We start from the raw sequence: 17,432 nt of genomic DNA on the forward strand, positions 1-17,432 counted from the left end.
TCGCTGTGGGATAAATAAAGTACAAATACAATACAATAATATGTCTTTTTTTATTAATATGTCTACTATATTGGGTAATACGAGTGTAAAGGTGACTATAGGGTTGTTATTTCATGTCTAGAGGGCTCTAATATTGTTAAAAACCATATTTAGACACTCGTAAATAGGTTTCCTATGCTCCAACTACAAAAATATTCCGCTCGCTTAAGTCAACGTTGACATACATGGCCGATCACTTTTGTCAACATAAAACCAAAGACCAAAGAGACAAATTCTATGAAAAATGGGTCTGTTTATGTCAACACATATTGTAGTATTGCCAACTTCATCCTTATTGCTATAAGCAGCAAGAAATGACAACAGCAAAATAACTACTGTATCACGGTGCGGCATGGTGGTGTTGTGGTGATGACCACAGGATGCAGGTAACCAACTGCAGGTAAAAATGATTTAATGAAGATTGCAGAAAGACAGAAACCGGCTAACAAGCATAATGATCAGACAGACCCCAAAAGGCTGAACTAAACAAAACACAAATGAGTGTCAGGTGCGTCAAATCCATCCATCCATTTTCTATACCGCTTCAGGGTCGCGGGGGCATGCTGGAGCCTATCCCAGCTGACTTCGGGCGACACGCGGGGTACACCCTGGACTGGTCGCCAGCCAATCGCAGGGCACATATAGACAAACAACCATTCACACTCACATTCATACCTATGGCCAATTTAGAGTCGCCAATTAACCTCACCTGCATGTTTTTGGGAGGAAGCCGGAGTACCTGGAGAAAACCCACGCGCACACGGGGAGAACATGCAAACTCCACACAGAAATGCCTAAAGGGAGAATCGAACCCAGGTCTTCCCAATCTCCAGGCTGCTCCTGTATTGGCCAACGTGTTAACCACAAGACTACCGTGCGGCCCAGGTGCATCAAATCGGTAAAGTAAATGCAGCCGAAAACAGAACAGGAACAGGAAGTACTACAAAATAAAAGCAGGAAAACCAGAACTAAGGAGAGAAAAATGTAAAATAAACAAGCTGTCACGCTGGCTGACACAGAGCATGACATACTGTGCATTAAAGCCTCCACACAGTGACAGTGCAACATAAGCTTCAATATAAAAGCATGCCAGTATTAACCTGGATTCTCGCACAGCAACTGACAAAATGCCACAGAAGCAGTTTTAGATGAATATATAAAAACAGAAAAATAAATATGCAGAAATGGAGGAAAAGCATGTCATCAAACTCCTCTTCTCCAAATGTCTCTGGCCAAAGTCACAAGCAAATGTACAAACAATGCCTAGTTTCGGTTTTGGTTATGTCAGTAACCGCTTATGTCGATTTGTGTCAGTCAGTACAAAGGGTGTCTACATAGACAGGTTCCACTGTAATAATAAATGCTGTTTTTAAGCACTTTGGCTTGAACAGGATTGTATATAAGACAGCGGCACTCTAAAGTGACGTTGTGGTGCCTTATGTGATGTTTCTACACATGTGTGTTTACGTGTGTTTGTGTGTGAGCGTGTGTGTCCGTAGCTGAGTGAATAATGACAGGCTGTGGCTCCTCTGAGGGGATTGATAATAGCCTGGGCTGTGGGCCCCAGGGGAGAGCAGGTAGACACTCTACAGTCCTGACCCTGCACTCTCACATTACTGAGTGCTGGGCTCTCACCCCAGCTCTTTTCCATCCCAATCCCCACCCTGTGGAACCACAATCCCTCCACCCACCACCCACCTTCAGTCCATCATGACATCACTGCTAGACCTTCTCCTGCTTGGAACGTCTTTATTATTCATTGTTCTTTATGAAAATATTTAGAAATGATCCACCTATCTTTTTGATTCTTGTGGACCATCTCAGCTCCAGACCGTCAAAATTAGCTTGTGCACAGCATGCTCTGCAGTCTGTGTGTGTGCACAGTCCCAACTCCAACTGGAGAACTGTAGACTTCAACGCAAGGGCCTTGGATGCAGTCCAAAAGGAGAGAGAGCGAGGCACAGGTCCACTGACTCATATCCTTCCCTCTCCGAGAGTCTACTTCAGCAATGATGTAATGCTTTTGGCTTTTCACCCTCCCCCCACCCTGTGCCTGCCTACCCCAAGATTTGGTCCCTCCCACCTCGATTCCCCCCCCCAACATTCAATATCACTGTGCTCGCCCCGTGCTGGGGTGAAGTCACCGTGCTTTGGGTTAGACATAGCAGCTAAAAACTTTCGAACGTAACCAAAACATCCAACGTCCAAGTTCCAGACACTCGGGAGATGGTGGTGCAGTCGCCATGGGAACAGAGGCAAACAGAGGGAGAAACAAGGGCCTCAAACAGCTTACAGCTGCCTGGCTCTCCAAGTAAACACTACACAGGTCCTGCCCCTGATTTACTGCCTTTAATCACTGGTGGGAGGAGAGTGCCATGGGGTTTGGGCTTAGGAAATAAAACGAATCTGATCAAATAAATCAGCCCTAATGGGTTAAGACACTGGCTGACTTTTATTAGCTGGCTAGTGGAGGGATGGTGCTAGGAGGGCTCTACGCTGCAAGAAAAGATGAATCTGGGATGGGGGTGTCCACATTTTACGCAGTCTCAAGATGGTTGAGGAGAAGTGGTGAATGATCGTCTGCAATGAATTAGGGGCTCGGATCATTGCTCTATAATTCTACTAAATATGATGTGGCATTAGCTGGCGACATCAAGGATTTGTCTCTTACTGTAGAAGAAAGCTTATGAAAGATTGTCAATGAATTCCTCTTGCCACTAAATCTATTGGCAACATTTGTGTCATCTTTATTGAACCCAGCCTGACTGCTGCTGTAAAGTGCAACTTGTAGTCCCTTGCATTGTATTTATACCTTGTATCTACCAACTGGTACCGTTTGGTTGTGTTCAGTGTGGTACAGAACACACTTTATCGCATTTTCATTTTAAAGGTTCCAAAATATCTGAATTGTTTCACTTTTCAGTGCCCCTCTGTTGGCGTGGCTGCTCCTGTCCATTGATTGGCTGACACATAATCATCCACCTTCTTCTGTGTTACAATTAATTGAATGGAAAGAAAACAAAGCCCTGTTTAAAACAATACTGTGGATTATAATGGAAGGAGAATTCAAAGCCATGATACTTTTTTATAGGCACTGCCATCATACTGCAATGTCATTGGCAAAAATATGGTGGTATGGTAAAATGTAATGTATCTACCACCCTCTCGCCTGCACAACCTGCTGTGGAAACGCAAGCCTAATCAGGTTTCTTTTTTATACGGAAACAAGGCTTTAAACTTTCTCCCACCAAATTTGACAGTTTATAGCTTTTGCACACTTGCCACCAGAATGATGACTCATCTCCACATTAATTTCCCAATCTGACTGTCCCCAGTCTTTAATTCCCCTAGTCACATATTTTTTAAACATGATCTTTCTTTTCCTTTCCTTGTGCAAACAAATCTTTTATCCTCTCCTGCAAACCCCACTCACCGTCATCCTGCTAAACCCATCTGATGCCTCCCCTCGCTCCTGAATCCTTCATTTCCTCTCCTCCATGGACCTCCTGCCCCCTCTTCCTCTCCTCCATCCACCTCTGATCCCTTTCTTCCTCCCCTCTGTCTATACCTCTGATCCCCCCTTTTCCACACTTCCCTGTACCGTGATCCTTGCGAGGCCCGTCCCTGTGTGTAAGTTTTGCTTGTGCAGGAGGCTGCATGTGTGGTGGCCCCGGGGCAGGGATGACACAGCCCCGCTGGAATGAGCGGGAACAGAGACCGGGCGTTCCTCTGCAAACGCACTATTAAACGCACTGCAGTACACAATGAGCTCATCTTAATTCAGGTCAGATGTACATCCCGCTTTCTTTTTCTCTCTTTTCAACATGATTGCTTCTCTGGATCTTTTAATTCACGCTCATGCTGAAGCTTTGCATCCCCCCGCCTAAAGTGTATATAACTACAATGTATGGTTGACTTAAGCTCACGTTCGCTTGAAGAGAAGTGTGCCTGTCAAGTCGGGACATGAGGCCACCTCAGGCATTTTGTAGAGGTCTTGCTCCCCTGCACTCAGGAAAAGACCCCCCCTTCTTATCTCTCCAAACCAATCATAAACAATAATAAAATGTGTTTTGTTTAAATTGTCAAGTCTATGAGGTTAAAGTTTATCTGTAGAAACACAAAAGGCCTGTCTGGTGCAGAGGCTTTAAACTTCGGCATGTAGGTATAGAAATGGAGTTTAAATATATTTAAGGAACTCAAACGACACCAGATGCCTTCTGTGGGCACGGTTGTTTTATTGGAGGCCTGGGAAACAGTGTTCTGCAATGCATGAAAATGTACATTGCATCCAATTCAAAGCCACACTACGGTGCCACTGTTGTAAAGCTCAACACACTGACTTCAATTGTTGACAAAGTGGCAGCAAATGTGCAAGAATTATCAGCGTCCCAAAGGAAAACCTAAACCCTGCATTATTTAAAGTAATTGACATGGATGAAAGCTCAGAGCAAATATGCAACCTTACACATGCTTTGAATTAAAAACAGCTTCTATTTCCTTTAGTAAGAAAGATAAGGACCGCAAAATGGCTGGTGGCTCAAAGTTGTGAAAAATATTGCACGTTTCATGCAGCAATGGAGAACAAACCACAAATGTACTTCCTTTGGAGCTGTGATGCAACACACAAGTCTGCAAACAAAATGAATTATTGCTGAAATGACCTTTTTTAACAATTATAATAAATCCCTTTATTATTATTATTATTATTATTGTTATTATTTTTTTAATTATTATTATTAGAGATGCTCCGATCGATTGGCCACCAATCAAAAAACTGATCACCATGTGGCGGCGACATGAAAATCATGACCCCCGTGTCATGACAACACAAACATGACAACAATGTGCATGTCTGCTGTGTCACGTAGGGTCGCCAACACCTGTATTGAGCCGACAAGGGACACATTTGGTCCTGTTCTGCCACGAGGATCAACATTACTGTAGTGTGTAAAACCTCAATGGTTTCAGCTGCGGCAAGCGATGCCAGCCGATGGCAGACATTTCGTGCATCTTTCTTTACACACTTTGCCTAGCTGTCTCTGGCGGCAGCTAGCCAGGTGGCTAGCTAAAATGATCCGCCCAGCTTCTTGTCTTCAGACTCCAAATATGACTTTTTGCCACAGTGACATTTTGTTTTTAAAACAAACAAGCAATGCGGTTAGTTCAGACCTCGTTTTTGTCCCACAGAGAAGTGGATATCACGTTCTTGGGGTACGTGCTAAATTTTGCTCTCTTGTTGTCATTATACTAATTACAGCATGTCTTTTCCTCAAAACACTATTTGGGTGTCGTTGTTTAGAGAACATAAACACATAGTGTGTCCAGACTTATGACGGTGATACTACCTCAGGGGTCTCCTATCTCACCAGCTGATTTTCAGTAGCTCACAAAAAGTCAAAGAATATTTCCTTCAACTCTTAATAGTTTTTTATTACAACTGTTCACATCAGACTTTATGCCTTTATATAATGACAAATGCACACAAAAAAACCATAAAGGCGATGGCCACACTAGAGTGGAGATCTGCTTGGTAAATAAAGTAGTATACAATTTAAATTGCCAGTCATAAATAAAACACAAATAGTTGACAGCTTTAATAGTAATGGAAGTTGGATACCCCTGCCACCTGGACACTCAATTTATTCAGTTTTAAGTTAAGCAGGATAGATTTCTATTCAATAAAGATATTTATTTGTGTTATTTTATTCTGTTAATTTTGTTATCTTGAACTAAAAACTAAATCACTGAACAATTTATTTCCCATGTATTGGTGTTACTCCAAAACATGCATCAAATTAAGTTCAGGTTTGTGTCAAATAGTACAAAAATCATTTCACAGAAATAAAGGCAAAAAATACTAATTACTTATTTGCCAGGGGCCCCGGCCAATAGCATTCATCAGAAATAAATAGAAAAATGTACAGTGAAGCCATGTGATCGATATCGGTATCGGACGATCTCACTCATTGATGATCGGTATCGGAATCGACAACATAAAACCCTGATCGGAGCATCCCTAATTATTATTATTATTATAGTCCTGTTGGAATAATGGTACACACTGCTTCCTTTTGTGCAGACGACGTGGGTTTGGTTCCTGAACAGGGCCCCAACACCCAGGCATTGGAGATTTCCAGTGTTGGTCCCAAGGATGGATAAATGTGAGGATTGCATCAGGAACAGCATCCAATGTAAAAACTATACAATTAGGAAGAAGAACAGCTGAACAACACACCACCCTTTTACAGTGCTCGTAAGACCCATAATTTTTAAATTTGTAAAAAAGGCACTGGCATGGAATAAGAGCAACAAAAATGAATATTCCAGCTTCTGAGGTAGTACAAAAGCCATACCAGAGGCCGGAAGGTGCCTGTGTGTAAGGGAATGCCAGGACAGGCGTGTGAAGTTACACACTTTTGCCACCCTGTTGTGTTGAAAACAATTTTCCCTGTCTGACAAGTATTTTTTACATGACACCAGACGCAGATGCTGTCATGCATCTACAGTAATTATCTGACTGGGGGTTGCCATTTAACTGTGACAACGCGCACACAGTTGTGGCGATATCCCACTTTGTTGGATTCTGTGTAACAGGCAAAGGCTGATAACTCCCGGATTTACGGTTACGACTTTGATGTGACTATTTTGCAGGATCTCCAAAATGCACAGCATTTAACCCTTGACTAAAACAAAAACTATAAAAGCATCAGTATGACAGCAGTCCAAGACACGCAGTATCTCCAAGACAAATATGGATTAGACATCTGTACTGTAATCACCACTGAGTTGCATTAAAGCTAATTGTGCTATGTAATGGAAACAACTGGACTGAAACCCTCTCAGGAGCCGGAGCAGAATCATGTCATTTTTAATACTTTTGCCCACACCCATCTCCAAGCACATCCCGTTACGAATGAAGAAAGTTGAGGTTTGCATAGAATGTTGTATCCCATGGTTGACTAGTAACGTCCAACACGTTTAACTCTGACATAACTCAGCCCCAGATGTTTACAATTGGAAAGCAGAAAGTATTTAAATCTGTTGGAGACCCCTTTTCTTTTGTATGATAATCGTAGCCGTGACTTTCAGATCTGTTGTTTCTTACTCTCGCTTTTGACGCTGGTTTGTGTCAGTGTAGCTCCCCAAAGACCATTTTTAGGGACACGGAGAAAGAGACGGGCGAGGAAAAAGGAGGGAGCAAGAGAAAGAAGTCCTCAGGTTTCACAGCTGCAGGCCCAGCTCAACTCTAAAGTAAATGGACTTGAGGAAAGCCAATCCTAATTGATTCCAAGCCTCAAAGCTCTTTAGTAAACATTGTGGAGCAATGAAAATGACTTGTTATCCTAATTCATTCGATGCCCAAAGCTGTGTGTTCGACAAAACTGAGGAAAACAACAACAACAAAGCGGACGGAGCTGTGATTAAAATGATATGCTGTGGTCATTTTATTTGTCTTTTAGCAATGCAATCTCTGTGGAACTCATATTGTACCATGAAGAGTAAAGATTTATAGGTCTTGTATACTTCTAGACACAAACCTCTCTTTCCTAAATGAGGCTAATTCTTTATTGTCCATAAAGTTCTTTTAAATACAGGTTCACAACTTCTTGCATTAAATGAGCCTCGGAGCGTTGAATACATTAACCTATCATCATAGACATGGAAAATCCAAAAAAAAAATACACCAGCAGTACGGTAATTACAAAAAGATGTGACCAAGGTCAAAATATGAAGTTCAAGTGGAGAGACCCCTTAGTTTAGCATAAATGGTTTAGGCATGCAGCTCATTTTTTTAGCGGTCCTCTGAATACTGTACAAATAAAATTATTTCATTATTAATCAGATATATTATTAGACTAATTTGCTATTGGTGTCACCTATAACAGAACTCTGCGGCACAGCTTTTAACAGGAACCAAAAAGAGGGAGCATATTACCCCAATTTTAGCCTCCCTGCACTGGTTGCCTGTGCGTTTTGGAATTGATTTTAAGATTTGATTGTTTGTTTTTAAGGCTTTGAATGGGCTGGCCCCTCAGTACATCTCAGACCTCATCCAGATTTACACTCCAGCGCGCACATTGAGGTCCGAAGGCCAGCTCCAACTGGCGGTGCCTAAGACAAGACTTAAGACCAGGGGAGACCGGGCCTTTTCCGTAGTTGGCCCAAAGCTGTGGAACACTCTCCCCCCTCATGTAAAAAACGGCCCCCACAATTGAAAGCTTTAAGTCTCGTCTTAAAACCCACTTTTATTCTCTGGCTTTTAACTCGGCATGAGTCGTGTGGTCCTCCGTGTCTTTTATTCTTTTTTAGTTTTATTTTATTTTATTTTATTTTTACCTACTTCTTGTATTTATTGCTTTTATTGTTTTTACTTCTTGTTTCAGATATTTTACTGTTCTAAGTGTCTTTGTTTTTATTTGATCTTTTAGTTTGTACTGTAGTAACTTGTACTTTTACTTATTATTTATGGTTTTACTGTGCGGTCTGTGCAGCACTTTGTTTATAAAATGTGCTATATAAATCAAGTGGATTGGATTTGAACACAAAATGTGGATGTTTTGTTCACATAGTTTAGCATATATTGACCGACAATTGTGTTTAGCATCTTTAATGTACAAAATAGAGCAAAGTGGCTCCCTCGTCCTTCAATTTTTCTGTATACGGCCCCTCCGAGTTTAGGCCATGTCCACACGACAAAAACACATATTTTCCCATACCAGTGTTTTAAAAAAATATCTCTCCAAAAAATACACATTCACCAACTGTAATACTCGTTTTAGCCAATTAGAAGCCTGAAAAGGTAGCCATAGCTGATTTTGTCTGCCATTCTGACGTCTCTGTTTGTCAATATAGTGAAATATTAGATGGACAATGCCGTGTACATTATCTTTCAAATCAGCTGTGTGACAATAACCCATCCATCCATTTTCAGATTGCGGGCATGCTGGAGCCTACCCCAGCTGTCTTCGGGCGAGAGGCGGGGTACACCCTGAACTGGTCGCCAGCCAATCGCAGAGCACATATGGACAAACAATATGTCATTAAGTACAATATATAATACATAATGAAAGCATTAGGTATGTTCTGTTCTTAAATAAGGTTTAAATATGTGAGATAATGAACATTTACACAAACACAGAAGCTGTAGTTTTTGAAAATCTTCACCCTGGCTGGAGTCTTCCCAAAGCTCATTTTTTAAGGATTAAAAACCTATGTTTCTTCAAATCATCACATCGTCTTCTGCTATTTGTGCATCCTAACAACAAAGCTTGAGTAATGCATTCAGAAAGTATATCATGAATTTGTGCTAGCAGTAACGCCACCAATGACACATGAGCTCAGCTGAGAATGTGATTATAAAGCAGTGAGGAGGTGAGGAGCTTTTAATGACAGGTAAACTCAGGTGAAGCAGGTCCGGCAAAGTTTCTGTTACTGGCTGTGATTGCGGCTGCTCCTCCAAAGGGGGTGAAATTCCATCCTTGTCCATGACAAAGGGCCTGACAGGGTGTCACTCAGGCTTATAGTGATGGGCCTCCCATCCAATATTCACTAGCTTCTCAAGCTGTAAATCTACACAGGACAACCTCGACACAGCACGCACCAACCCACTGAGATATCTCAGTGTCAAACGTTCCACAGGCCTGGTTTAAAGTAACACAGGCCTGGCACAAGTCTGCAGGTGGTTGGTGTTATGGGATGAGGAGCTAAGGAGGTCAGTGTAATACTAAGAGTGTGATGAGGAGTAAGCAGAAGAAAAACGGTACTTTCATAAAGATCTTTGTTCACACACATCCAATTCCACACAGCTGAAAGACATCAGTGTCACGACATAAATTCCTTTATCCTTTTATGATGCGAGGAACCGTATTTGGTAGTGTTTAAAATAACCTGCACACCTTACTAGAAGGCAGTAGAATATGCTGATTTCAGTCAACAAAAAATGAAAACTTTTCCTAAAAAATAAGTATTATAGCATCTGTATAACATATGTATAACAACAAAAAATAATTAAAAAACATCTGAGGCGAGCTTTTTGAAAGTGTGAGGCAGGCCTCCCCTGAGAGGTGCCAGAAGACATTAACGGAGGCACAGCAGCTTGAGAAAAATAAGGAAAAACTTTTTTTTTTTTTCAAACCTACGCTAACTTCAGTTTTGTCAAAGGCAAAATTAATTGATATTTTACTTCCTACCGTCACAGAGTACTAAAATGTTAAAAATGTTTCTTAAAAATTAGTTTAGATAGCTAATAAAAATATAAAAATCGTGACAGTTTGACCCTGGGCTGGATTGATTGTATTCCCTTTACTTCCAATGGGAATATTGAACAAATTAGAGATTCACTAGCCTCCTAGGATGGAATGTGTTCCACCTTAGATGTTCCACTGTATTTCACTCCACACTGCAGACTGCTGGTGGTGTTATTACACACCTGTGGCATGGCTGAGAATCACATCTCTACAGCTGTCGTTCCCCCGCAGTGAAAAGAGCAATTTTAGAACATGAAATGTTAAACTATTGTTAAAGCCTCAGTCGTGTCTGCCGAGGCTTTAACAATGACCTCATCTTTGGTATGTTCTGCTCAGGGACAATGCTGAATGAAGAGCAAAACATGGACCTCTATTCCTGTGGTACACTGCTCAAAAAGTAACAAAACCCTAACATTACCTCAGAGACTCGTAAAGGATGACAATCGGCACTGATTTCAAGAAGACAGGTCGAGCACGTTGCTACAGTGGAGGCACACTTGATTGTTGCATTGCGAAGATATTTCAACTGGTGGTCAGTCACGTGATAATTCTTAATTAACTAAGAGGTTGACTGAATTCCTCTGGCAGTGTCGCCTACTCACCCAATCTGCCTGTTAGTGGATGGAGCCTGAGTGATGACGGAACTAGACTGGGGAGAGGGGAGGGCCTGCTGGATCACTATGCTGGTATCATGGTTGCCCATTCTTGAGTGGGCCTGCTGGTGTTGGCCTTGGCCTGCCTGGCCGTGCAGAGAGATCCTCTGAAAAGAAAAAACACAGCAACAAGTTTAAGAATAAGGCCAAACTATCACAATTTTTTTTTTACTTTTAATGAGGGAGACACCGAAATAGTTTAAAATTGCACATTTTAAACAGAGAATTTTTTTTTTTTATTATTATCTATATTAGGATTTTTATTATTAGATTTTTAAAAACTTATTCCACCAAGGGCCACATACTAGGGGTCACAAGACGATGCACACAATTGGGTCTACGGGGAGCGAGATGAGACAATATTTACCATTACTTTTAAGAAAAATACCATGACAAAATATATGAGAATATATTGCAATCTACCTATTTAATTTCTTCTATGTTACATTCCTCTGCACGCTGTGTGTATGCTAGCAGACCCGTCTCCACCCACTGTATGACTGACAAAAGGGCTCACTCTGTTCATGCCGTTGTTCTATGGAAAAACGCGCCAAGGTGCTGAAACCAAGGCACAGAGTAAACTCTCTTCCTGTCTGTTTAGAGGCGAGGGATGAAGAAGACAGACATGCATCCATCCATCCATCCATCCATCCATCCATCTTCTATGCTGCTTATCCTCACTAGGGTATGCTGGAGCCTATTCCAGCAGACTTTGGGCGAGAGGCGGGGTACACAATGGACTGGTCACCAGCCAATAACAGACATGCATGCAAATGGCAATATATTGATGACAAAATTATCCAGTTCATTTTCATTTATTGTGGTATTAATTTATTTATTTATTATCATCCCAGGTCTAGTGGGCACGAGGTGTTTTTTTCGGAACGAGAAATCTTGTCAGGTTTTAATCTCACAAGATCTTGTGACGCAAGATCTTGTGGCACTCCTACCGCATACAGAAAAACTGAAGGATGCAGGTACCACTTTAAACACAAAAACACAAAAACAAAACATATTTATTGGATCAGCTGTCATAAAAAGGAGAAAATAAATCTTTAATAAATCTTTCAAAACTTAAAAATGTTATTGTTATTTATTTGGCAAATACATTTTTTTTCCCCACTCATAATAACTAAATTATTTTATATTTTCTATGGACTCCTTTGAAAACAGTTTGCAAACACATTTTTATGTTTCGGAATAAATCTTAATCAATAAAATAATAATAATGATGATGTGCATTACTATTGTTACCATTTTTTTGTAATTTTTTTCTCGTAACTATTTTCTCTTCTTTTCAGTATGTCCCTAAAACCTTTTTTGTAATGTTCTGATGTGGGCTCTCTTTCATTTTATTTTTAAAATATGCCGCGGGTCAATAAAAAATGAGCTGCGGGCCACAAATTGCCCCTGAGTCGCACTTTGGATACCCATGTTTTCAAATACTCATTTCTGTGTATTTTGCTGTGCATCCCCTGAGAGTCGAGCTCGGACTCTCCTCCTGCTGACTTTGCGCTGGCTCCCGTCATAAAGCACATAGACTGGGGAGGCTAGACGGGGTTGACCCCGAGCATAGACAAGATGCAGAGTCAAAACACCTCCACAACATGCTCAGCAACAGCAAGTTTTCCAGACAGATTAGATAAGAAGAACCAATGTGTCTTCTTCATCTGCCACATCTCCAAAGTCTTTTGTATGATGATTGTTTTTTCAAACGTACCGTAGAAAGGAATCTCCCAAACAAGTGTGCACTGTGTCTCGATAGGTTTTGTCAGCACATGTGTCTCAAGTGTTTCAACTTCAGGAATTTTATTTGAAGTTACAGGTGGAGAACTGGATCTCTCGACTCCTCTCCAGTAGTGAGTGACAAATCTCCACCTGCGAGCCATGTCTGTCACTGTCAACAAAAGTGTGAGGAGAAGCGACGTATGCGCGGGGAAGTATTTCCCCAGCGGACCGCTCATTCGTGGCGGAAATGTCATCACAAACACTAACCCGCCCCCTCCTGAACAAAACATGTCGAAACTGTGACCTGAAGCACCGGCGAACGTTGGCGTAAAAATTTTGAAACTCATCTCTTACGGAGCATGAATGGAAGCGTGAATGGAGGCTAGCTGGTTGAGCTAGCAGAGCATGCTAGTGCGACTGTGTGTGTGCGGCGCAGGCTGTATGAGCGCGTTTACACTGTGTTGTTTTACCTCTTGTAAATGTAACAAGCTTTTTACGATGCCCGCCGATGTCGGGCAAGTTCTGAGTGAAATAAGCACGTCAGGCAAGTTTATTCTTACTCCCAGCTCGTCTTAACCGTCAATGGACATTCTCAACACGCACAACACACTTCCGGGATTCAAAATAAGAGCGCGGTTCGCCACATCCCGTCTAATTGTTTAAACAAAAGCACGGTGTCATAAAATATATCTTACATTAATTGCAAATACATTAATTGCAAAATTGCATCTGTAATTACCTGTACATCTTCCTTAACCAAAAGCATGAGCAGTACAGTTTGTTGAGGATTTTGTAGTAATGTGTGCTGACGATGATATCCCATGAGAAAAGTTAGCCAAGCTACATCCATTTCTGAAATACTGGGCAAAATTGGCTGGTGATATTTTGCATTAATAAATATTGTATTTACTGTCATAAAAGTACCCACTCTATGTTGATAAAATAAGTGTAACAATGGAAAAAAACCTCCATTTGGAAAAAATAACATGGATTTCATAAGGCCTGTCTTTTCATTCTGACAATGAACATGACTGGGAGAGAACACAAAATTAGACATTTTAAAACTCCTCTGGACTTCAGGGGAAGCACAGCAGCTTGGGAAAAATTATGAAAAGCATTTTTTCAAACCTGCTAAGTGTAGCGCAGTTAGTTTTAAAGGCAAAATTAATTGCTTTTTAGCAGAGTAAGACTCAGGTGAGCAGAAGGCAAATTTTGCGTCAGAAAAATCTTTTTTTTTTCAACATGTATTACTTGTTGTATATTGTGTGGATAATTATTATGGATTTTATTATGAATTAGCACTTTTACCTAACCCAAGCATGAAAGAGCAAGGCTATGAGTTTTATGGTTGTCACTTCCACGAACCCATTTGAATGATTTTTTTCTCTCTTTTTAACATGTAATTAACATGGCAACTCTTCAGCCTGCCTCAGAATGTAAATACTACTAGCTATATCTTTTTAAGTTAGGGGTGTCCATTTCAATTTCAATTTTTTTTGTAATTACATTCTGCCTTGCACCTCTTTCTTCCTTCATTTTTGCTGTTCTTTTTTTTTGGTAGCAATGGTATTTTTAGAATGTGCCGTGGGCCAATAAAACAGCTATGGGTTGCAAGTGGCCCCCGGGCCACACTTTGGGCACCCCCGTCATGCTCCATGAGCCAGAATGTAGCCTGATACATACAGAAACACAACAAAGGAAAATAGCTCCTCTCAGCATGAAAAATAAAATAACTACTGCCTCATTCCTGTCAGTGCTGACGCTGCTGATTGCAGAAATTGCAAAACACAAGTTAAATTTCTCGTTGAATTCGTCAGCACACATCACATGATTTATCTGACACAATTACTCACAGCACACCAAGCAAACCAGTTTCTTTGGAAACCTACCGAGACAAAGTGAACTAAACTCTCCTGCTTGTGGGAGAAAAGTGACATGACTGATGGCCACAGGTCACCAGCACCTGACCTGGCCGCTGTCATGAGTGCATGTGTCTTTGAGTTCACCTGTTTTAACCTGAGGCTTTTATTCCTGCAGTACCTGTTTTGAGTCCTCTTCCTCCTGGGCCTTGCAAAACTCCTGCTCAATGGAGCAGTCGAGCTCACTGAACAGGCCCACCTCCTCACAGTTCTTCAGGAAGCGTGTTGGCGTTGGCGTCTGGTCTGAGAATAAAGCAGAAGCAATAAGTACTGGCTTTAAGTATTATGCTGGCATTAAGTGTACACATTTAAGATGGATGGAAAATAAGAACTAAAGGTTGTATACTTTCCTGGACTTGGTTGTTCTCTTGTAGTTTTCTTTTGTTTACCAAGTCATTCGCACATTTGTAGCATGAAAGCAACTGCTTAAAAAAAGGTTCATTGCTTGAATGTGGTTCCTATTATTTTTAAGAAAAAATGACAATTTTCAATGGGATGGAAGGGGGGGAGACACTTCTTTTGACACGGCCACTGCAGCTGATAAAGCACAGGACTCACCTACCATGCGGGAGTCTCATTTGTTGAGTTCACTCAAAGCTGTGGTATTCAACTTGGCTTTGTGGGGGGGTGCACATAGCTCAGGTTTCAGACAGTTGAGGGTGATTTTAGGATCAGGGTTGTTTCAAAGGCTAAAAGCATAGCTCAGAGTCTGTTTATCTACTTTCAGAAGAGCAAGGCTTGTTTGACTCTGACTTGTATGCTGACCTGTGAACCCCAGATACAGTTTTGTATTTGGCATATTTTCACACAAGTTAGGAGGTCCAGAGTAATTGTTAGAAATATTTGGGTGAATGCTAACTGTATTTGGTTGATGATAAGAGCCTTGACTAAACAATTATATGGGAAAATACAGCAAAAAGTGCCCTGGGATTGGCTGGCAACCAGTCTAGCGTGTACCCCATTTCTCTCCCAAAGTCAGCTGGGATAGGCTCCAGCATACCCCCGCAACTCTTATGAGGATTAAGTGGCATCGAAAATTAATGAATGAATGAAAGCAAAAAGCTACTCAGCCATACAGTATTATCAAAAATAGTAATTGGTTATCCCGCCACGGTATCCCGGTCAACACCTCTTTAGCATATTCTGAATTTTGTCTGAGAAATGGTCATAATTGTAAACTAATCTAATCAGACAGTGGAGTAAATACAGGGGGTCATTTCTAGAGAAAGATATACATTTAGGTATTGGCCTAAAGATTCAGTCCTGTAAAAGCAGGGGACAGACACAAAAGTGATGTTTCTGTGCACAGCAGACAGATTAGATTAAGTTAAGATTTACGACAAAAACAGGAGTGTTTGCATGAAAGTTAAAGCTAATCACTTTTTGGTATATATTAAGTATAAATTGAGGTATTTTACATTTTTGCCATTTAAACTCCATACGCGTTCTTGGCCTAACACAGAGGCATAATGATCCTTTTATAAATTGGCATTTCGGTCAAAACCATTCCCTTCTTCACAGGGTTGTAGAAACAACTGATAACTCTGCAGTATGCATACCAGGCCAGTAGTTGGCGATGGCACATTATATGATGCGCTATGTTGACAAAGGTATTTGCTAAGGATGCTCATTCCGTGTACCACCGTGCTTCACTCATAATAATAATTAGAATAATCAATTTTACTGGTAATGCACTTTTCAACCCCAAAACTCAAAGTGCTACAGAAAAAAAATCATAGCAATGATAACAAAAACAATTTGAATAAAAAAAAATAGTATAGTATTTCGTATAATAATGTAATAATTTTGAAAATAAAAAAATAGTTACATATATTTTATTATATTCTATATGCAGCATTTTGTTTATATTTATATAATTGTGAATAAAATGAGTGATGGGAGTAATGTGTTTGCACTGGTCAAATGGAATATACTGTACACTTTGATGAAGAAGCATTAGCAACCTCAATATCTCGAGCAGCACGCCTGTGTTGTCATGTGGATGTAGTACTATCCACAAAATACAATCCATTTCGGTAGACAAGCATGTTCAGTATGTAGACTAAACTAAAAACTTTCATTTTGAGACCTGTATTGAAACGTTTTCATTTTCATTTCATTTTGTGATATGATCGTAAGTGAACTTGTTTTTATTTTATTAGTCATAGTGGTAGTAGTATTACTGTACTGTATTGTTAGTCATCTTTGGCCCATTTTGAATTTTCTTTTTATGTCCCTCTTGGGGTTAATAAAGTATAACTACAGTATTTACAGCTGCACTCGACATTATTCAAACCTTTTGCAAATAAATACAATTTACAAGTAGGATAGAATTATTCAGAGTGCTACATAAACACCCAGCTATAAGGTCAGCATTAATGATGGCCGAATGCAAATCAACCCGGTGTCAAGATATTCAATAAAGGTGGTTTTCTCAGTTGTATGTCAGCATGTAGCCAGCCCCTGTGTGCGTCACATGGCTGTAAACAAGACACACCGGGAAGATTACAGGCGACTGGCAAGCTGTTACTCACCCGATAACATGTTGTCGTTCTTTATGGAAGGAAACTTAAGGGTCATCTCATGTTTGTGTCGATGTATCATCAGATGGTCTTCGGTGGGAAATCGCTTTTTTGTACATAAAAAAACCAAAACAAAGATGCACACAAAGAAAAATTATTCTCAAATCCTCCAAAAAAATAAATATTACAGCTAATGGTGGTGTGTTTCATAGCTCTAAGTTTCCTCCTTGATGTGTAAGACAGTAACCTTTTTCTCCTCAGGCGACCTGTGTCCTCCTCTTCATATTACACACATGAACACACACTTGTACACACTGCAGGGTG

At 40.6% G+C, this 17,432-nt stretch overlaps 1 protein-coding gene across 1 annotated transcript in view; it reads right to left on the bottom strand.

Annotated features, from left to right (window-relative positions):
* The window catches only part of creb5b (cAMP responsive element binding protein 5b), a 70,473-nt gene that overhangs the window by 38,484 nt on the left and 14,557 nt on the right, over window positions 1–17,432 (bottom strand). Inside the window, exons 3-5 of the mRNA XM_054782453.1 lie at window positions 17,121–17,214; window positions 14,708–14,829; window positions 10,889–11,046 (exon numbers count right to left, since the gene is read on the bottom strand). Of these exons, the coding sequence (XP_054638428.1) occupies window positions 10,889–11,046; window positions 14,708–14,829; window positions 17,121–17,214 (374 nt within the window). The remainder of the gene's footprint in view (window positions 1–10,888; window positions 11,047–14,707; window positions 14,830–17,120; window positions 17,215–17,432) is intronic.

The sequence above is a fragment of the Dunckerocampus dactyliophorus genome, chromosome 7, assembly GCF_027744805.1.
Source record: "Dunckerocampus dactyliophorus isolate RoL2022-P2 chromosome 7, RoL_Ddac_1.1, whole genome shotgun sequence".
Lineage (NCBI taxonomy): Eukaryota > Metazoa > Chordata > Actinopteri > Syngnathiformes > Syngnathidae > Dunckerocampus > Dunckerocampus dactyliophorus.